The sequence below is a fragment of the Lactuca virosa genome, chromosome 3 (genome assembly GCF_052849685.1).
Source record: "Lactuca virosa cultivar CGN04683 chromosome 3, Lactuca_virosa_CGN04683_v6, whole genome shotgun sequence".
NCBI lineage: Eukaryota > Viridiplantae > Streptophyta > Magnoliopsida > Asterales > Asteraceae > Lactuca > Lactuca virosa.
The window spans coordinates 218,165,818-218,188,971 of NC_136428.1; the positions used below are offsets into that span (position 1 = coordinate 218,165,818).

The 23,154-nt window shown below is 36.6% G+C and overlaps 1 protein-coding gene across 1 annotated transcript; it reads right to left on the reverse strand.

Moving 5' to 3' along the window:
• Positions 1-20,912: 20,912 nt before the first annotated feature.
• Positions 20,913-21,937, reverse strand: OBP1 (OBF binding protein 1). Its single transcript, XM_079081849.1, has one exon. It carries the CDS (start codon positions 21,652-21,654, stop codon positions 20,998-21,000), a length of 657 nt encoding a protein of 218 aa, XP_078937975.1. The 5' UTR covers positions 21,655-21,937; the 3' UTR covers positions 20,913-20,997.
• Positions 21,938-23,154: the final 1,217 nt, after the last annotated feature.

Below are 23,154 nucleotides of genomic sequence, written 5' to 3' on the forward strand. Positions count from 1 at the left end.
CGAGTCGGCGGTAGTGTCACTGGAGGATGTTCAGGTGGATGCGAGATTGAATTACGTTGAGAGACCGATCGCGATCCTAGATCGGAAGATCAAGGTTCTGAGGAACAAGGAGGTGCCCCTGGTTCAGGTCCAGTGGCAGCATAGGAGAGGGTCTGAGCTGACTTGGGAGCCAGAGTTAGAGATGTGGGAGCAGCATCCAGAGTTGTTTGCCGAGTGAGACTTCGATGGCGAAGTCTGATTCTAGTAGGGGAGAATTATAACATCCGGATTCCCAGGTATTCTACGTTATTCATTTATTTTGAGTTTTGAGGAGGGACTCGACGAGTTGACGCCTAGACTCGACGAGTTGACGCCTAGACTCGTCGAGTAGGATCGCGTTTTTGCTGACTGGATTAATGAAGGGACTCGAAGAGTCGATGGGTGGACTCGACGAGTCCGCTCTGTGGACAGAAACCCTAAATCTCGGGGTCTGTGCCCTATTTAAAGGCCTTTATGGCCTTCATTTGCGGCCATTACACCCCTGAGAAACCCTAGAGAGTAGAGAGAACGTTTGTAGTGCAAAAGGAGGGCTAATTCATCATTATTTGGTGTGTTTTAGCAAAGGGAAGGGAGGATTTCGAGCTAGGCAGTCTTGTGGGACTCAAATCTTCCATCATTTGGTGCAGAGCTACTGTGGGAGGTAAGGATTCATGTCCATTTTCATTGAGTAATAGATTTCATGAATCTAGGGCTTTTTCTCTTCTTTTTGGTAAGAGATCTAGTGTATGTGATGTCCCCTTGTGTCAATATCATCAGATCTGGACCTTGAGAGGTCCAGAGAGTCCCTATTCTCCAGCTTTATGCAGTCCTTTATGAGTTTGGGGCTTAGGTTATCATATTAAGGGTTATTTTGGCATATAGAGGTGATAGTGTGATGCATGGGCCTAAAGTTCGAACCTTTACGTGATTATCATGCTTGGGAAGGTCAGATCTATAGATTAGAGAAGCAGATCTGACCTCAGAAGGTCATTTGAGTGTGAGCATGGAAGCAACTCGCCGAGTTCATAAGTGGACTCGACGAGTCAAGTCGGGGTTGCCCCGCGATTCGTGATAGGTGTAACCCATCGAGTGGAGGGATGACTCGACGTGCCAAGTGAGACTAGAAGGATTCAGAAGACCCGCTTGGACTCGCCGAGTCGCCCATGTGCACTCGACGAGTCGGGTCAAAGTTTGACCTTTGACTTTAGTTGACCTTAGGGTTTTGGTCAAACTGATTCAAGGGAATTCAGGGAGGGGTAGAATGGCCTTCTACCCAATCTTTAGAGATGAGTCTAAGAGAGGGTATTAATCAGGAATGTTATTATGTTAATAGGAGGAGGCTAGGTCGGGTTATCGAGCACGAGAGGTTATCCGACATCGTACGAGGTGAGTCTTCTCACTATACTGTACCTGGAAGGGTACCTATGTGTGACCGGAAGGTCTTATATGCTATGAGATGTATGTGTTGTATGCTGTTATGTGATATGTATGTGCTATGAATGTTATGTATGATAAAGATCGGAAGGTCAAGATGATATGGACCGGAAGGTCGGGAGGTTACGGACCGGAAGGTCGATACGGGTAGGACCGGAAGGTCTACCGGGATTTGGGATGGAAGTCCCCTGAGACACTTGGACCGGAAGGTCCCACATAGTTATGGCCTGGAAAGGCGTATGTGTTGTATGTGGTAGTTTGGGGAACTCACTAAGCATTTATGCTTACAGTTGTTGTGTTATGTGTTTCAGGTACTAGTGAGGACTGTGGGAAGGCGCCGACATGATCCATACACACTGAGAGGATTTATGTATTTGAGATCTTGGGATTTGTTTATTGTGATAACATGTGATACATTGGATTAATATGATATTTTATGAATGAAAGTTTGTTTTAAAAATGAAAAATTGTTTTGGAAATTTTACATTGTTACATAAATGAAAGTTTGTTTTAAAAATGAAAAATTGTTTTGGAAATTTTACGTTGTTACATAAAATCACATGTGATTGATCAAAGGGAGTTTACGGCCTAAGGAAAGTGTTCATGGACCAAATGGATGAATGGTTCATGGCCATGTATGAATTCATGAAGGGTTCACGGTCGTGAACACCTCAAGCTCATGAAGATGGTGATGAATTTTGAGGAATCAAGGCTAGGATCTAGTAGTCTTTCAAGTATATCAAGATAAATGATGAAACACTTACGATTTGGGATCCCTTGGGAGGTCACGGCCACCAAGAACAAGTGTGTGTTCTTGGTGTTCTTGGTGTTCTTGGTGAAAGATGATGATCTTGAAGATCTCGAAAAAAGTGGTGAATTCATGGATGAATCATAGGGTTGTATTAGATCAAGAAGGATATCAAGGAACAAATGGAAGAATCACTTACAACTTGGACGAGAAATGGAAGTAATTCTTGATTATACTTGAGAGAGAATGGAAGTTCTTGAGTTGGGATTGTGAAGAATGATGAAGAAATTAGGGAAATCTATACATAATGGGGATAGATCACTGCCAGAAGAGAGTTCACGGCCGTGAACTAGGTTTGCAGCCGTGAACCTCAAGTGTTGGGTTCTCTGGTTCGGGTGAAGCCTTCTGATCTCGAGCCAATACTTCCTAACACTCAATCCTTAAGTGTACTAGGCTTAGAACTCATTAGAATGACCATTAACAAGGCTAGAAGACAATAGAATTAAGTATGACTTTTGGTTGATTGGCTGGGTTTACAAGATAAAAATTTTCGGGTTGTCACACACCAGAGCTAGTACGAGCGCCAAAAAAGTCAAAGGAATATTGTCAAACAGAAAACCACATCATCTACCTAGATTACCCGTAGCAAACAGTTCGACTATGTGCCAACCTATCGGAAGAAGAAAAGTTAAAGCTTGTCTCCCCCCTGAAGTACCACTCCAAGATTTACGCATGGAGACCGAAAGATACGATAGGAGTCGATCGCGAGGTCATCGAGCATAGCTTGAATATCCTTCTGGGGAGAACCCTATCAAACAAAAAAAGAAGGGAAAGCGGGTGATAGAAGCATGGAAACCAGTGCAGAGGTGGCAAATCTGGTGGATGCAGGCATCCTCCGGGAGACAATTTTTCCAACCTGGAGAGCTAACCCAGTAATGATAAGAAAGCAAGATGGATCGTGGCGGATGTGCATTGACGACTCCGACTTGAACAATGCTTACCCAAAGGATCATTACCCCCTCTCGAAGATAGATCAAAAGGTCGAATCTTTAGAAGGATTCCATTTCAAGTGCTTTCTCGATGCCTATAAGGGCTATCTCCAAGTTCAAATGAAAAAAGAAGAGCAGAAAACGTCTTTTCATACCGATCGTGGCACCTTCTGCTACCGAAAAATGTCGTTTGGTCTCAAGAACGTCAGGGAAACTTACCAGCGCCTGAGAGACAAAGTGTTTTCAGACCAAATTGGCAGGAATGTTGAGGTATACGTCCATGATATGGTCATCAAGAGCCATGACAAAGCAGCACTGTTCCACGATATCAAGGAAACTTTTCAAACCTTGACGAAGGCACGGATGAAACTCAACCTATGCAAATGCACCTTCAGGATGAAAGAAGTTCGGTTCGTGGCCTATCAGATAACCAACGAGGGAATTGTTACGTTCATTACCAGGAAAAAAAATACAATAGTTCCTTGACTCTAAAACTCCTCACAACCTCAAAGGGGTGCAAGAGATCAATGGGAGACTAACAGCACTTGTTAGGTTCATTACCAAGTCAGCCGAGAAAGCCCTCCCTCTTTTCCAAGCTTGGAAAGGGTGCATCGATAAGAACCAATTCAAATGGACACCCGAAGCCAACAAGGCTCTACGTCATATGAAAGAAGACTTGCACCAGCGCCCAGCTATACCGAGCCCCCATATTGGGAGAAACTTTGCAGATGTATTTGGCAGCGTCCGACGAATCCATATCATCAGTCTTAACCGTTGAGAGAGACAAGAAACAGTTACCAATACACTTTGTGAGGAGAGCATTACAGGTCCCCGAGCTCAATTACCCAATCCTAGAAAAGCTTGTTCTTGCATTAATCTATGCAGCCAGACGACTCAAACGTTATTTTCAAGCTCACAAGATCAAGGTTTTAACCGGGTACCCGATAAAGCAAATCTTGTTAAGGCCAGAAAAGTCAGGACGTCTAGCGAAATGGGCGATCGAGCTAGGCGAGCACGATATAGAGTATCGATCACACACCAGCATCAAAGCCCAAGAACTAGTAGACTTCTTGTTCGAGATCCCCGCACGCTCAAGAATGTCCCAAGGGTCCTCCCAATAGATCCCTTAGAGTCGGAGGCGAGTCGAGATGTATGGGAATTATATACCAATGGAGTTGCAAGCAAAGAGGGGTCAGGAGCAGGATTAATCCTCAAGAACCTCAATGGCGACGAAATCACGTACGCTTTACGTTTCAATTTCCAGGTTTCCAATAACGAGGTCAAATATGAAGCGCTCTTAACGGGTCTTTGGCTAGCTCGAGAAGTTGGATCAAAATATCTTGCGGCCCTCGGTAACTCCCTCCTCATTACCAACCAGGTTAATGTTACGTACAACGCCAAAGATCAAAGGATTCAGAGGTATCTTAACACAGTGCGAAAGCTAGCGCAATCATTCAAGAGCTTCTCGATTAAGTAGATCCCCCAGGGAGAAAATGTGAGGGCGAACGCTCTTAGCAAGCTGGCCTCGACATCATTTGATCACCTAACCAAGAAGGTCCTCGTGAAAATTCTCCCAGAAAGAAGCATTGATAACAAATAAGTCGATGTTATAACAACAATGCCAGATTGGACCCTACCTTTCACATATTATTTGTTGCATGGGATACTTCCAGAAGATCCCACAGAAGCTACGAAAATCAAGATCAAGGCACCACTGTTTGCTGTAAGAGATGGGCAACTATAAAAGGGGGATACTTGGCACCGTGGCTTAAATGTGTATCAAAATCCAAAGGGAAAATACTCCGGGAGAAAAGCCATGAAGGGGAAGTTGGAGCGCACGAGGGCACACGGGCACTCACCGGAAAAATACTTTATATTAGATCTTGAGTCTGACAAATGACTTAGAGTCACGAACATTTAGATGTAATCCATGTTTAATAATCAAGTATGGGCTTGATTAGTCTACTTCTCTACAACAAGGCTAAAAGGAATAAGAGATTCTTCTAGAAAGCATATATACATGGATATATATATATATATATATATATATATATATATATATATATATATACACACACACACATTTAGTAATACTTGTTATATAAGGATTTTCTCATACTCATGTCATTGACTATGGTCCTTATCATTCTCATGACATTGACTGTGATCAAAACCTTTTCACAAGTAGCTATGATTAGATCAACAATGATATTATTTACTATAACTTCATATTCTTAATATGAGATATAGCAAATAGATTTCAAGAAAGACCGCTTTTCTTAATAGAAATTTACTAGAAGATATCTATGTAGCTTAGCCTGGAGGTGTTCTTAATCTACGTTATCCTAACCAAATGTGTAAGGCTTAAGATCCAGTTGTGGATATAAAGTAAACATCTCAAGGTTGGAATAGTCAATTTAATATAGAGATACAAGGTATGCTTTTATATCAAAATGAAAGAAACGTGTGTGTGTGTGTTTACAAAGAACTAGTGGGAGGATATTGATATTCCTAATCTTGTAGGAATGAGACATATTTAGTCATTTTAAATAACATTCCGACTATGCAAGGTCGTTTTCACATTGACTCGGAAAGTATTTCTAAAATGAAAGACTTAGGAATGACAAGATACATTCTTGGAATGTAAAATCTATAGAGATAGATAAATATGAATGTTGAAAGTTTTAAACTCTCTTACATGAATTAACAATATCTTGAATGAGGTCAAGATACAAGATTCCCTTGGATGATTCTTTGGCGTTGTTTATAACGTCCCAAAAATCATGACATAAAAATTTTTGTTTTTAGATTAATAAATTGCTAATACATATTATTCCCATAAACTCAAGGTAACCAAAATTTAGCAAAACATCATCGAATCAGAGTAATTCACAGAATGCGGAAACATGTGGTGTGTGCACTGCAATCGCCCCGAGCTCCTTCATTTGAAAACCGGAGTACATGAAACATAAACTGAAAATCGTAAGCACAAAGCTTAGTGAGTTCCCCAAAATACCACACAACATACAACCACAGAATATCATGCAACGTATATATAGTTTCCATGGGCTCCCCCCATGGTCTTTATCTGATATGCCATGCCCCCCCCCCCATGGTCTTTACCTGGAATGCCATGGACTCCCCCCATGGTCTAATATCCAAATGTCATGAGCTCCCCCCGGGTTCTTCCATGCAAGTATCACAGAGACAAATAACATGCCACATAACACTTAATGGGCCGGCATTGGTGCCTTCGACCCGTGGATATAGTGAGAAAACTCACCTTGCACTGCAGAAACTCACTGAAAGAATCCCTAGCTGCTGCCCCGACAGCTTCCCGAATTATCAATACCAATAATACACCCAATTAGCAATTGGACTCCAATCCATAACCACAACTCCATACATGGGGTAAAAGGACCATTTTACCCCTAACCTAGCCTTGTCCAAATCTATGACCCAAACTACAATCTGAAAGGCCCAAAGGCCCAGTAATCAACCAATGGACCAATTTTCCAAATTTGGACCAAACTCCTTACATGGCCTTGCCTAAAGGCCCAACCAATCTTTCTAGTCCAAACACTTTGTATCCCGATGGCCCATTAATAACTCAAGCCCAAAATACCAGAAACTACTAGATCTATAAAAGCCCACTAATGGCCCAATTTTACAAATTGGGCCCGACCCCATACGGGACTTATCCTAAGCCCATAATTCCCTTAATTACAATTCAAATTACCTCAATTACCCCTTGGGACAAACTTGTTCAAAGACATAAGTCAAAAGTCAAAGTCAACGACCCTAGTTGACCCAACTCGCCGAGTTGTCCTTCAACTCGTCGAGTTTCTCCATTAACTGCACAGATCGGGAAAAATCCTATCAACTCGCCGAGTTCACTAATGAACTCGCCGAGTTAACCAGAAATCCGACAACTTAATGCATTAAGTTGCTTCCATCGAATCTAGGAATTCTAAATCTCATATCTTCTTCAAAATGATGTCTAGAAGGGTAAAATTTCCAACTTTACCCTTAGGAACCACCAAAATGAGTCAAACCCAAACCCTAGACTCATTAGAGTGAGGCTTGACCCATTAAGCCCTTAATCTTCAAGGACATAAACCCAAAATGCAGATCTAGCATTCAAAGGCTGGACAATCACGTAAAGTTTCCAACTGTCCATACATGCTAAAAAGAAGTCCTAAGGCTTGACAAGGGCTTAACAAGGGACTTATTGCATTAATGGGACCTAGAACCTAGTAAAGTTTGCAACTTTAAGCCAAATGAGGCCATACAAGGGCCAGATCTAACATGATAACCCCTGGAACACTCAACTTCTTGAACAACCCAACCATGAGCCCAAAATCAATATAAAATCCCAAAACAAACAGATCTAAACAATAAAAAAAAGCAAGGTTTAAGCTTGATACCTCCAAAGGACTTCGATAAGTGGGGAAATTCTGGATCTAAGTCTTCCCTCCAAGATTTACACCTCCAACTTCAAAGCTTCTTCAAAATAGCACAAAATATCAACACTCAAGACCCTCTACAAGCTCACACACACTCACAAGAGAAGGTGATACACGCCATTAGGGTTTTCTGGACAGAGGAGGCTGGTAAGGAGGCCAACCAAGGGACTTGAGGCCTTTAAATAGGGTGCAACACCCTGGAAATTAGGGTTTCTCAATCAGCCTAACTCGTCGAGTTCCCTTCACCAACTTGCCAAGTTGGTCCATAAAAATGCGCGTCCCAAAAGCCTCCAACACGCCGAGTTTCCCTTTCATCAACTCGGCGTGTTGGTCCCTATGAAAGGGAATTTATTTCCATAATTGTTCTTCTAGATTCCGGGTGTTACAACTCTCCCCCACTTAAATTAGATTTCGTCCTCGAAACCATTCCCTACAATCTCGCCTACCGAACTAGCAACCCTGACTGAACTCCCTGAACCCCAAAAAGACTAGGGAAGTCACCCCGCTCAGATAATCAGCCGCCCATACCGCTGTCAAATGCAATATAGAAGATACCCAACCGTTATACCTGAATGTGAAAACCCTGCACAATGTCGGACTCCATGATAGATAACACCAAACAAAACTGTCCCCATAAGGACTCATCTTCACAACCCAAAAATACTATAGTCTTCCCAAGGCAACTGAAGTCAACCCTAGCCGAATGAACCTTAAACTCTTGCAGAAAAACCACCTTTACTTTTCCTGATACCCGCAATCTCAAATTGATCTGACTTCATGACAGCTCACCCCCTCCAAACCGTTATCAACCATTTCCATAACAAGACCAGACTAGACAAAATACTTCCAACCCAGATTTTCTTGATGCTTTCAAAGGGACAAAATCACTGGTCATATACAGCTACAGAACACTTATACTCAACAGAAGGCTCATATAATCCTTCGAGTGGGAGATTCATCCATGCAATGGTTAGACTCAGACGAGAGTTGCGCAACAGAGTCAAATCAACCACTCTGAGATTATTTAATCCCCTGCAAGCGGCTTATCATATACCCCAAATACATCGACTCCACACACAAATCCCAAATCACTAAAACCACTTCGTCTCACCTTTTTGCCACTTATCTACTTTCCAAAATCAACCGAGACCTACCTGGTCCCAACTTGTCTGCCAACTACCCGAAACACCGGACGCCTACTCGATTACGAAGTCAAAAGACACCCATACGCAGCAGCCCCATGCGACTCGTGAAAGAGAATCCTGACTGAAAAAACTTGCCCACAAACACATTGTCACCAAATCCTCTACTAAAAGATTGAATGATACAAGACCCACTGCAGTCTCATATCTTGCCCGGTCTCCAATAGCCTACCTTCTCCCAATTCTGAATACGCCGTGGCTCCTCCATAGACAGGACCAACCCAAGGCACAACACAATGGCTCAATTTTCCATCCAAACTAAACCCATTCATTACCTTTGAACCCTGCGATTGATGCCCTTGGCATATAGATGACCCAAATTCTTACTCCACTGCAACGAAAAACCCGACACAAAACACGCGCGATACCCGACTCGAGATCTTACCCAAAACCAATTCGGTACTTCACTCATAACCCGAGATTCACAAATCTGCACTTGAACTATACTCAAAACCTTCTGATTCCTGACAACCCATCACTAGACCGAGACATAAATAATATTCCCAAACCCTCTCTGAGACTACCAGTCTCACACTTGGTCCAACCACCAGGTTCCCAGAAGACTAAATAACATGGCTACCCAGCCTATAAACCCTCTGCGTCACATACGACCTCCCACTTGATCCTGCAACTCAGAATCCAAACCGTGACCCAATGGTCTCTACCAGGCCCCACCTGAATTTCCATAAACACACAGGCGCCGCTCACGGGCCCCGACCATCAAGGGCCACTCAGACTCGGCCCTGCCTTGGACCCCAATGATCCTCAACCTAGAACAGAGGATAATTCCTTGACAACCCTGGTCGGCGTTCCCAAGGCACGAACTGATTCCTATTCCATGTTCATGACCAAACCTAATAATAGTCTACCTCGAGCTGATGAATGCTACAATCTCATCGCAGTCTTACAACATTTCCAACCAACCTTGATTTTGACCTGGAATGTCATGGGCTCCTCCACATGGTCTGATGTCCAAGTGTCATGCATCTTGAGTTTAATCCTGCAACCAACCAGAAGTTTGGTTACACATTCAAATCCCACAACCTACTATGATAACAATGGAGATGCCGACCCGCGGCTGGGAGTTTCCTGAACTCCTAACAACACAAACCTCAATCTGAACAACCACTTACTTCTCCCCCACTTAGACTCGACGAAGATTTCTCACCTCTTAATCCTTATGGATCTCCGATCCATCTCCCTCAAATAGCATAAACTGCCTATTCCCTGTGCTGAACCAAATCAGCGTTCCATTGCTAGCCAAACTCTTTGGTCGACCGCTTCCTGAAACCCTGAAGAATATTCTTGGAACCTTAACCAGTCTGATATTCCAAATCACCTCCCATGATACCAATTCTTGAATTCTTACGCTTGCGACTAAAACCATCACCCTTGCCCTGAACCGACAAATCTTCAGCCCCACTCCCATTCTCGAAGAATCCCTGAATCCTAATCGACTGTAACCTGATCAAATATGAAACTCCCCTGTCATTCCGATGACCAAACAACTCATGCAACTCCTCTCTTAACAGCGGTAGCATTTGAACCCATTAGTTCTTCCATATGCAACTGCCGCTCCTAACGGAACAAAATACAAAAACCGTTGAACCCTGCCGATTACGAAAAATCCAACCCGCATAATCCTGACCAAATACCTTCCATACAATACCCCTGAACCGATCTCGACCAAAACTAAAATAACAATTGAACACCTTGGGACCCGCTACACGAGATACAACCCCTAAATAACCCATGAATAACAAAGAACTAAACCAAAGATAGTGCTTACCCAAAATAATTTGAGGCACATAAATACTGATAACAACTGAAGAAAACGCAAAAGATAACATACCCGCAAAATCACCTGTTGGAGCACGAGCCTACCCTAGTTGACACTAAAATGATCGGCTCCTCTCTGCTGGGGCTCCTGGCCTATCCTTACAACCATCATAGACCCGCAAAAATAGCCAAAGCAGGTGCACCCACTGCTCCTCCCCTTCTCATCGTACAGACGACCATCTTATGGCCCACTTGGTTGCAGGGAAAACATATCGGCCTTGCCCCCCGAGGACAATCCCTACCGTCATGATCAATCCTGCTGCACTTGAAGCAACCCATACCTCTGAAATCATCTCGCGGCACATCATGATACCTTATCTTCTTCATTTCCTCATCTGCTACATACTGCGGCACCAATAAAACCCTCTCCAGTAACTTGGTAGTGATCTCTGCCACAGTCTCGGTAGTCCGGTGGAGATCCAGAAGTCTCACGCCAACTATTGTACCTCAATCACCGGTGCAAACTCAGCTCAGAAGCTGATCGAGAAGTCATCCCATGACATAGCATCAACAACATCATCGCCCAACTCATTACCAACCTTTTCCCATCAATCTCGCGCTCTGCTCTTCAATAGGCAAGAAACATTCCTCACCTTCGCCTCCTCAGGGCAGAGACTAGTCCTGAATGCGTTAGCCATATTCGCTAACCACCTCCTACTGACAATGGGGTCCCCTTTCCCCATGAAACACAGGAGTTCCACGAGCACAGGACTCCCAGAAAGAAAGAATGCGAGTTTAAACGATAGCCATAACTTCAGCACGGAACGCTCCCAAGTGCTCCTCCAAGATCTCCAAAAACCCTTCCTTGCCTGAACCAACGATCACAGGAATCTTCTTCAAAACATCACGGGTAATCTCCGACGAGATGAATTTCTGCATCTGCTCGCTAATTGGCTCAGTACTCTTACCTGAGCCGAAACCGGAACCTAAACCTCCTTCATGGAAGCTCATCACCAAACTGAAATACAATCATGCAGATGATCATAACATACTCAAGAATCCTCTTCTCCAAGTTTCTTTGATTCTCCAAGACTCTCCCCGAGTCGAGTATGGATCCTGTGATTTCAGTAGTACGAGCCCAATACTACCTTCCACACCTATCTATACTTTCCTCAGGAATTATCCTGAATCCTCTAAGTCACTTACTCCACTAATGCACCAAATATTCACATAACAGCAACACAAAACCCACCGAAGCACCTCCTAGGCTCCCCTAGGTTCCCGTCCTTACCCTGCCATCAGCTGCTGAAGAACTCCTCATAATGCCAGTCATCCACCTCATGAATATCATCATATTCACTTAGTAGCTGACTCCCATCATCCACGAGTTCCACAAAGCACAAAGCAAGCAACATTCATGTAGTAACACTCTAATCTATACAATAATCTCGAGCATTCAAACTCACACACCACAACTTATGCTAGAACTTTCACCCTTACTGTCGGCTGCCTTATGCATGCAAATTATACACAGAACAGGATCAAATAGACTGTCGAATAACAGACTCTACCCTAGAACCACAACCAGAAAAGGAACATGAAATAAGGTCAAATCAATTATTCTAAGGCTATAAGATCCTAACCGTATACAATTTTTAAAGCATACACTTAGCAATTACTGATTCCAATAGATATTCCCATCTCAACTTAACATCCAATACGCCTAATGCAACAAGGCATCATATATCAGGCCAATCTATCTCGAAGTAATAAACTCTAGCATGCAAGTCTACCAGCTCATACAATAGACATACAAATGCATCTCTCCTAACATTCGATCATGCAAAAAACTGAGCAGATCATTAGCCCTAACTAGTATGTGATTCACAGATTCATAAATCAAGTCATATCAAATAGCATGTATGGATATTTTGGGAAAACTTACTTGAGTTCGGCTGATTGCATGCACCACACCTTTTCTTATCTTAGAAAAATCTTTTCTTAAAATACTTTTCCTTTTGAAAACTTTACCAAATCCTCAGTTTGAGTTCAGACACACCCGAGAGTATGTCTGAACCCTCAAACCAAGACTCTGATACCAACTTGTAACGCCCCAAAAATCATAACATAGATTATATTAATTTTATATCATTTTCTTATACAAAGTATTATGTAAAAATCTAATGTAAAAACAATAGAAAAACCATTTTTTTTATTTTATTAAATAAAGGGCACAAACTATGTTATCTTGATTAGTAGTTTTAGTAAAAAAGCAACCTTTAAAATAAGGGGAATTTTTCTCATCCCCCCCCCCCCCCCCCCATTGTTTAGTTTACTCCGTTGACATGATTTTGTTTTTTAGGTGTATTTTTTTGTTTTTTTTTTTTCGGTTTTAGATATTTAAATAAATACATATTATTAATATTGAAAATATATTTTTATTGTTCTTTCGGACTATTTCGTGTTTTTTATATTCAGACTATCATTGCATTACTTTTATCATTCGATCAATCCATGTATTATCTTTAGTTTGTATTATTCCGATATTATTTTTTCGTTCCGACTGTCTTTGCATCACTTTTTTCGCTTGGATTATCCCATGTTTTTTTTCTTACGGACTATTCTTATCTTATTTTTTCGTTCAGACTATCTCGTGTTATGTTTCCGTTCAGACTATTCATATTTTATATTTTAAATAAAACTATCACTGTGTTACTTTATGTTACTTTTTCTTTTTGACTATCCCGAACGAAAAAATAATACATGGATAGTCCCAACGAAAAAAATAACATAGGATAGACGCAATGAAAAAAATAGCACATGGATAGACGAAACGAGAAATCAACATAGAGATAGTCTGATTGAAAAAGTAATCCATTGATAGTTCGAGAGAAAAAACTACATAATGATAATCTGACCGAAAATATAATATAAAGATAATTCCAATAAAAAATAATTTGATAATAGTACAAACGAAAAAAATAACAAATGGATAGTCTGGACGAGAAAAATAACTTAGAAATACTTGGAAAGAAAAAAAAATAAACATTGATGGTTTGAACTAAAAAATAAAATAGAGATAGTCCGAACCATACAGATTGATAGTCGTAATTTTTTTATTAAAAAATACATATGGTACCATTAGTAAATCAAAGATAACATTATATATAAAAAATATTTTCTAAAACGCAAATAATTAAAAACAAAATAACATAATTAAATAAAATAATAATAATAATAATAATAATAAAACAAAAGATAATATAAGACAAAAGAAACAAAATAAAAAAACAAAGAAAATACAAAAAAATCAAATCAAAACAAGTTTTTTTTAAATCAAATCAAAATTTAATTACTGTGTCTGTGTCTATATTGTAAAAAAATATCTTTTTTAGTCGACCCCTTGAATCATGTAAGGAAAATACACCTTTAAAATGAATAATAAATTAGATATTTTTTGCAAGTCTATCTATCTATGCTACGAAAATCATGGCCATCGCCATGGCTACTTTGGTCTAACACTTTAATTTTTGGCTGGATTTTCTAGTTAGTCTTATTTGTCTTTTTATGATAATTTTAAAATAAGGATTATGGCTATAAGCCTATAGATAAACTAGGTTATAACTCATGGACACCACAGATGAGAAAATTAAAAATAATTTTATTTATAATAATACTTAATAATTGAAGAATCATAATAAAATTTTTAATAAGTAATAAATATAGATGTTTTATCAGTCATGTGATAGTGAAATGATGATTCGTTAAAATTACGAAAACATAGTGGTTTCAATATCCGATCGGCAATCTGCATTTGTAGATATGTTAGAAAAATATTATTTTTGTAGAATTGAATTAAAATTGAAATAAAACAAAAACAAAAATTGATATAAACAATAAAATTATACAAAGTTTTTATAAATTTTTAAAAACTTCTTTATACACAACATTGGATGTTTTATTTTATAGTCTATCATCCTTATTTAAAATTAACAATTTTAATCCCTCTCCACTTTGAACTCTGAATAAAGCAACATACAATTGGTCATGTGTAAAAACAGGATCCTTGAGAAACAAACCAACATTTGATAAAGATTGTCTTTGGCTCTTATTAATTGTTATGAGTTATATAAATGTGAAACGTATATTTTTAAATTCGTATATATAGAAATTCGTACCATTTAAAGTATGATGAATACTTGTATGTTGATATACACATGATTTGGCTGAGTTTATATTTTTCTTATTTAAGGTAACGTATGTATAGTTACCTATAGATATTAATCTAACACGATGATTGTAGACATCTGTTATATAATTAGGAAAAATGGTTAGTAATAATAAAAAAATATTAATTATTATAAATACACTAAATTTAATAGTTTTGCAAATTTAATATAATTTTTATATTTGCAAATCAATTGTAAAATAAACAATTAAAAATACCTTTATTTGACATGTAAGAAGTATATGTAATAGATGAATTTTGATGGTTTGATGTGCTTGGTAATATTTTGGATTTTCTATTATTCAAATATAACTTTCTAATTTTTCTCCTTTCTTTAGCATTTGTAGATTCTGTAGTACTATTTGAACCTGTAAAATCGTAGAAAACAACTTAAAGACATTTTTTTTATGTTAAGTTTAAATATACTTTAATTTCTTTTATTTTTATTTTTTAAATAAAAATGAATAACATATTTAAAATCTTTCAATAATACATATTATAATTATCAATGCAAAATAAAGCAAGAAGATTACCGTATTGGCAAAATTTTATAGCATGTCCGGTAGGTGTACGATGAGATGATGATGTAGTACAACGTTTTTTGGATTTTTTGTTATCCAAATATAACTTTCTGTTTCTTCTTCTCTCTCTTGCGTCCGTTGCATTCATGTTCTTGTTTGATATTTATAAAATAAAAAAGTACAGTGAAAAACAAAATTAATAATTTGATAGTAAATGTTACATCGATTAGTAGCTTATATAATTTGTATAAACTTCATTTGACGAATTGAATACTAACCAAATAGGAAATAAATGATATTTCTAAATCATAAAATTACATAATTATATATAAATCAAATTTATTTATTAAATTGTGGAGAATGATATATAAAATGGCAATTTAAATAGATTATGTCAATTTAAATTACAATTTAATAAATACGACATATCAATATAAATTCTTAGGTAATTATTTAAAGTATAGTTATTTCAATAATAAATGGGATACATACCAATCCAAACTATTTAAATATTATTGATATAAAAATTTTGTAAAATAAACATATTTCGATATTCCTTCACATAAGTAATAACCCCTATTTCTCTCACGTACAAGATAATCATCAATTAGTAATAAACCCCATTTTTCCCTTTTGCTGTAATAGAAACGGAGACCTAGAACAATCGAATATCGAAATTGATATCTCCACAATCAAGATTAACATTTCGAAGGCATTCATTTCAGAAATATATGAAAGTTTGTCCATTGCTATCGTGAAGGAAGATATGAATATACAATCATCGAATCAAATTTGAAGGGAGTAGAAACTTATACCGATTTTACAATTGAAGGTACGAACGAATAGGGTATGAAGATGCGACAATTGAAGGTAAGATGTAAATTTTTGTTAACGATTGTTTTTTTAACAGAACATAGATTAGTTGAAAGAAATTATACCTGATTGTTTTTGGCAGAAATTTGATTCTTATGAAGAAGTTATCGAAAACTGAAATGGTATGAGGAGTAACTCGAAATACTTCAAGAGCGAAGACACAATCAGGTAACTTTCAGTTTACTGAAAGTATAATTTTCATATTTTGTGCGTAATAGTTTGAAATTTTGAAATTTGAATTTCCAAGATTTTAGGGTTAAATTTGTGCATCTGATTAATATTAGCAAATAATTTTAATTGAATTTTATATACCTTCCGAAATTAGATAGCGATTTTTATAAAGATTAGCTAGATATTAGGGTTAAATATGTGCAAAACGGAGGACAAACTCATATTAGTGCCTAGATACCATCTGTGAAATTGAAAGCAATGGTTTAGAACAAAAAACGAATCTCGATTGCAATTTCTTGCACTTGACAGCAAGATTTGAAGACAAAAAATGGCAGAAAATGGCCCAAAAAAGCAAAATTTTAAGAATATAACCAGCACATATGCACCCTTTAGATTTAAACCGTATAACACACTGGTATGTAACGAAAAACAGATGGTTCAGGATCTGAAGTTTCTCAGATGGTATAACACACTAATATGTAATTTAATTACACACATATTCACACACATAAAAAACAACATGACCTTAAAATGTTTATATGTCTAATGTGTACTTTATTAATAAAGAGACAAAAAATGTAAAAAAATAATGACGTATGGACCATTTTCTAAATTAATAATATATTTGTGATGGATCAAACATGTCCAGGGGCTGTTTTAGAGGATTGAAGTGCAGCTTCCATGTTTTCCATTATCAAAATTTTGACCTGCAAATAAGACACATATATATTCAAGAAAAATATAAATTGGTTGCTACCAAATCCAAGTTTGAACATTTAAAAATTAAACCAATTAAAATTTTAGTTTATAATTAAAATAATAAATATTAACTAACCAACAGATATATCTTCAAGATGTAGCAACGACAGAACAATTTGATAGTCAACAAATGAAAATCCAAATCTAGATCCAGAAAATTCTACACATTCTTTGAGAATAGTATTCTGGACAAAGGTTAGTTTTTTATCTTGAGGAGTTATTTTGAAACTACCGGGATTTTGTGATGCAAAACTTGGACTCGTGATGTAAAAAGACGACCCATCCTTTAATATATTTTTGAATCGATATAGAATTTTTTTCCAAACAGTAGCTTGGATCTTGCTCCCCTATAAAAAAGTAATATATCATCAACTATATAAGTAATTGTACTTAAATGTGTATTTGTAAAAAATAATTAATATGTAGAGTGTAAGATACCTGTTCATCAAGTAAGATTAATTCAATGGACCAAATGGCATCCTTGTTGTAGAATGACATATGTTTCCACAAGTTGATGACACGGGCTTTTAGAGTCAATCAAATCGTCCCTCAGCACATCTACATCAGCAATCAAAGTGACATTGGGAGTAGCCATTTAACTGAAAAAACACAAAATTATATAAATTTGATGAAAAATATATGTAAATTCAAAGCCCTGACTAAGTTAACAGAAATATTCCAATATGTTCGTATCATTATGATTCAAATTCAGATTACATTTGAACCATTTAACTGAAAAAACACAAAATTATATAAATCTGATGAAAATATATATAAATTAAAATACCTCACTAACAGAACACACATATTCCAATATGTTTTTATTATTTTGATTGAAATTCGGATTGCATTTGAACCATTTTGGAGTATTTTCGGTTTTAACTTTGCTGATCAATCCAAATCAGTTTTAAAACTACGAAAATAAAATGTTTTTCTGCACTTATATCTTCTGTAGAGAATCAATACAATGTAACATATTGTAATGTTGTAAAGCTTATTGTTAATTAAGAAAAGTTGAAAGATATAATTTCCAAATAATATATAAAGGGTAAAATTGTCCAACCTCAAAAATAAAGGATAAATAATGTTGTAAAGTTTGTTCTTAGTAACTGAAAAAGCACAAAATTATATAAATTTGATGAAAAATATATGTAAATTCAAAGCTCTGAGTAAGTTAACAGAAATATTCCAAGATGTTCGTATAAGGTATGATTCAAAATCAGATTGCATTTGAACCATTTAACTGAAAAAACTCAAAATTATATAAATCTGATAAAATATATATATATATTAAAATACCTGACTAACAAAACATACATATTCCTATATGTTTTTATTATTTTGATTGAAATTCGGATTGCATTTGGACAATTTTGGAGTATTTTCGGTTTTAACTTTTCTGATCAATCCAAATCAGTTTTAAAACTACGAAAATAAAATGTTTTTCTGCACTTATATGTTCTGTAGAGAATTAATACAATGTAACATATTGTAATGTTGTAAAGCTTATTGTTAATTAAGAAAAGTTAAAAGATATAATTTCCAAATAATATATAAAGGGTAAAATTGTCCAACCTAAAAAATAAAGGGTAAATAATGTTGTAAAGTTTGTTCTTAGTATAAGATTTGAATTTTTTACCCTTTATATCCACAAGTTGACACTTCAAAATTCAATTCATAACAAATTAACATGTATAGTTTTCAGTTTCTTTTATGGTGATTTATATGATCAAGTTCTTCATTTTGTGTGTACGTAGGAAAAAAATTGAATATCTTCTGTATAATATAACATATACAGAAAATAGAAAATAACAGAAGGAGAAGAATATAGATGTAATCAAAATTACAATAAGAATACGAATAAATGATAAACAAAAAAAATTCAACATAGTTGTTTGGGGATGTTTTACCTTCTTTGCAGCGTTTTACAGTTCAGATACGAAGCAAATGAGAAGAGGCAAATGGTTGAAAAGAATTTAGGGGTTCTGTATTTATAGGTGGAATAAAACAACCGAAGTTAATATTGTAATTGAATATTGTAATTCATTTAAATGATTTAATTACTATTATCATGCAGATATATTTGGAAAAAGATCAACTTTATAAAAAACCATTCCTGATTTTATGCGATAAGGAAAAATATTTTGCTAATTAGTAGGAGAATGTGTGGATTCGTCAAAGAAGGTATGAGAGGTAAAACTTTTATAAGAAACATAGATTTTCGTTTTATATGGAAACAAATTTATTTTTAATAAACCATTGTCGATTTTATAGCAAGGTGATTATATTTTAGTTTGAATTTTTCGTTTAATTTGGAGTTTAATATGGAAACAGATTTTTCGTTTAATATGGAAACATATTTCTTTTTGAAACATATATTAACTTTTGACTTTCAGAATTATTGTTTAATTTTTAGGGATGCTTTGGGCGGGAAAAAGTTTATGAGGAAAATGGAGAAAATGACACGTGTACTTTGGGTGTTTATAATAAGGACATGTGGCACCATAGAGAGGTTTTTATTAGGAAGAGAGATTTTAGGGGTGTTTTCTAAAATTTAGACAAAAAAAAAAATTACTCTGCACATTATTCTTTAGAACTATCTCCAAGGAAACTTGTGCTCTACGGAAGGGCATATATAAAATTGAATGATCGATTTCTCCATAAGTTCATTCTCGAAGAGAGCTCCACGGAATTGTTCTTCAGCTCTGCGGAATTGTTCTTCACCGTTTTTATTTTTGTTTTTGACACATTGATTTATTGGAGCTTAAGTTCGCAGAATGCATGTCTAAGTATGGAAAGAGGATTTTTATATCTAAATTTTAGAAAACACTCCAAAAGTTTGTCTATTATGGACATAATCCCTTTTAAAATATTTGTGACTCTCATTTATGTAATTTTTAATTCAGAAATTTTAAAATACTCTCTCCGTCCCAAAATTATTGTCCACAGACAAAAAACACATGGATTAAGAAAAACAATCATTAGTTTTGTCTTTTTGAGTAAAATGACCCTTTTGCCATTTTTTAAAACCAATGGGAAATATGCATTTGTAATTATTCAAGTTTACTTTATTAAAGGTTAGGGGTAATATGGAAAAAGTGTAATCTATTTTTGGTAGTGGACAATAATTTTAGGACAAACTAAAATAATAAGGTGGATAATAATTTTGTCTTTTTGAGTAAAATGACCCTCTTGCCCTTTTTTAAAACCAATGGGAAATATGCGTTTGTAATTATTCAAGTTTACTTTATTAAATGTTAGGGGTAATATAGAAAAAGTGAGTGGACAATAATTTTGGGACAAACTAAAATAAAATAATAAAGTGGACAATAATTTTCGGAGTAATGTAATATCAGTTTAAAAAAAATAAAATAACGTAAACTCACAGTCCGAAAGACATTTCAATAACTAGCATTTTAGAACCTCACTGAGACATTGACAAGTCACAAAACCCAAAAGTCACACAATTCACACCATCCATCTCTTCGTGTCTGTCTGTCTTAAAGGTCTTAAAGGGGAATACTTAAACATGGCATAATCCATCTCTATCCAAAACATACTTAGAAACTAGCATTAAAGCTTATGGCTTATTGCCTTCGGCTTTTGTGGCATTATTGGTCTAATGTCATATAGTCTTTAATTTGTTATATTTTTATACCATTATGACATGGATACTAGTTGATTTTAAGCGCAATCGTAGATAAAATTTCACAACATTTGCATACGAAGAACATTTGCTCGAATGATTAATATAATATGAAACAGAAAATAAGAGATATCCTATTAATAACTAGAACTGATCTACTATTCTACTTCATGGCATTGCCTGGTGTGGAAATCGCAAGATCCGGGAAAACGAAATAATCTCCACCACCGTCTGTACTGTCCATCTGCCACGTATTCCCACCGCCGCCGCTGCCGGCGTTACCAGCAACAACGCCGTCTCCAATACTGGAAAACGGCCAAATCGTTCGTCCAAGGCCAAAGCTAAAATCTTGATCAAGCCCATAAAGCCCCGGGCTTTGAGTGTTACTCAAAAGCGACGTGAAGCTCCCACAGTGCCCGGACCCACCGTGATCTCCGGCAAATGACATCAAGATAGGGATGGAGGCGACGGATGTGGTGGTGGAGGTGGCAGAAATGTGGTGGTATTCTATACCAGAGGAAACGGAGGAGTTGTCATGGGAAGTGGCGGTGGAGATACGTGCACGTTTAGCATTCTTCCGAGTACCACCACCAACAGGGATGTCCCGGAGAGCGCCGCCGTGTGTCCAGTACCGTCGACATGACTTGCAGAAGTGACGCGGCTGAGAAAAGTTATAGTTGTTGTAGTAACAAAACTTGGTATTGGTGGAATCACATCGTGGGCAAGGAAGGTGTTCAGGCTCCGAAGGCGGCGCACCAAGCCCGACGTGGTGGTTCTTTGCGGTGGTTGTTCGGCGTTGGTCGGAGGAATCTGATGCCATTTTAATATGGTTGTGAAGTGGGGATTTGGGACGATGAAAATGGGGTTTTATGGAGGAAAGAAGAGAGAGAATTAGAAAGATAGAGAGGGAGAGGTATCTGAAGTTTATATTCGATGTAGGAGGAAGGAAGGAGAGAGAACAGGCTTTATCAGAATGTGTGTTCAGGGAGACACGTTGCAGACGGCTGCGATGGAGGTTAACAGGGACAAAGAGAGAGAATTGTGGGCTGTGATTAATGATAGCACAGAGGCCACAGCCACAGCCACCATTCAGGCTATTGAAAACAGAGCATCTCTTCATTAGAGAATAATAATACATGTTGGTTTTTGAATGGATGTGGTTTTATACCTTAGGTATTCCTTACTCTCATCCCAAATCCCAAAGTTTAGTATAACTAGGTATAACAAAATAGAAATAAACTTAAAAGTGTTAAATACTTGTTGTTGAGTAACAACAAAAAGTTTTTCTAAACCATAAGTTGTTAAAATGGTTCTTTTGTTACATAAAACAAAACTAATGTAGTAAAGTTTTATATCCTGATGGATTATTAGTTTTACTTGTAACTAATGTGAACTAATTATTTGACCAACCCTATGCAATCATGAAAATAGGCATATGAGGAATGTATTTTCAAAAAATGCGATGATTTGGGATTTTTCTTTTTAATATAACAGGATATTTTAGTGAAACCTCTGATGATAAGTGTTTTGTCTTCTCTCATTAGGTTTCACAATAAAACTACAAAATTATTTTAATTGGTATGAAACTTAGGTTTTTTTTATATAAAATGAGAAATATTATATTGTAATCTTTATAGTAATCTTTAATATCTTCTATGCTACAAACATTTTTTTCATCCAAAATTAGTTCATTCATTGATGTATTCATAGTAATTCTTGTATTAGAGGGCTACCGAAGATAACATGAAGTTAATCAATACATTAGATCAAATGCAATAAATTATGGTTTAGATTTGTTATTGGATAAAAACCTTTCTTGGCTTTAATCGAACATCATATCAAATGCCAATAAATTATGGTTTGGATTTGTCATTTGGATAAAAACCTTCTTGGGTTATTTGATTTGTTTGCAAGAAAGTTATGTTTAGACGATAACGACATCTATTTATTTTGTAACATTCTCACTTTAAATACATTATAAAGATAATTGACGACAATCGTGTCAAATACTAGATGGAGGTTGTATATGTTGTTTGTCGAGATGTTGTACATCTTTATCTTCTAGATGATGTTCCTCTACATAGATTTGTTGCATGAAATGAATCGTTCGGTTTCGAAATGTGGAACGGGTTGTAAGAAAAAATCAACTAGGTATTTTATTCTCTTACGGTGTCTCAAGACGTTGTATATGGAGCACAATCAAGGCACCCCTATAAGTAAGAAACTAATACAAGTTACAAAGAGTTTTAAATAGGAAAAGGGGAAGAAACCTTATAAATTACTCATTTAGCCCTACATTTCACCCATAAATATACCATTG

Coding starts and splice junctions, on each gene's coding strand:
- OBP1 (XM_079081849.1), bottom strand. CDS start 21,654: ATGGCATCAGATTCCTCCGACCAACGCCGAACAACCACCGCAAAGAAC.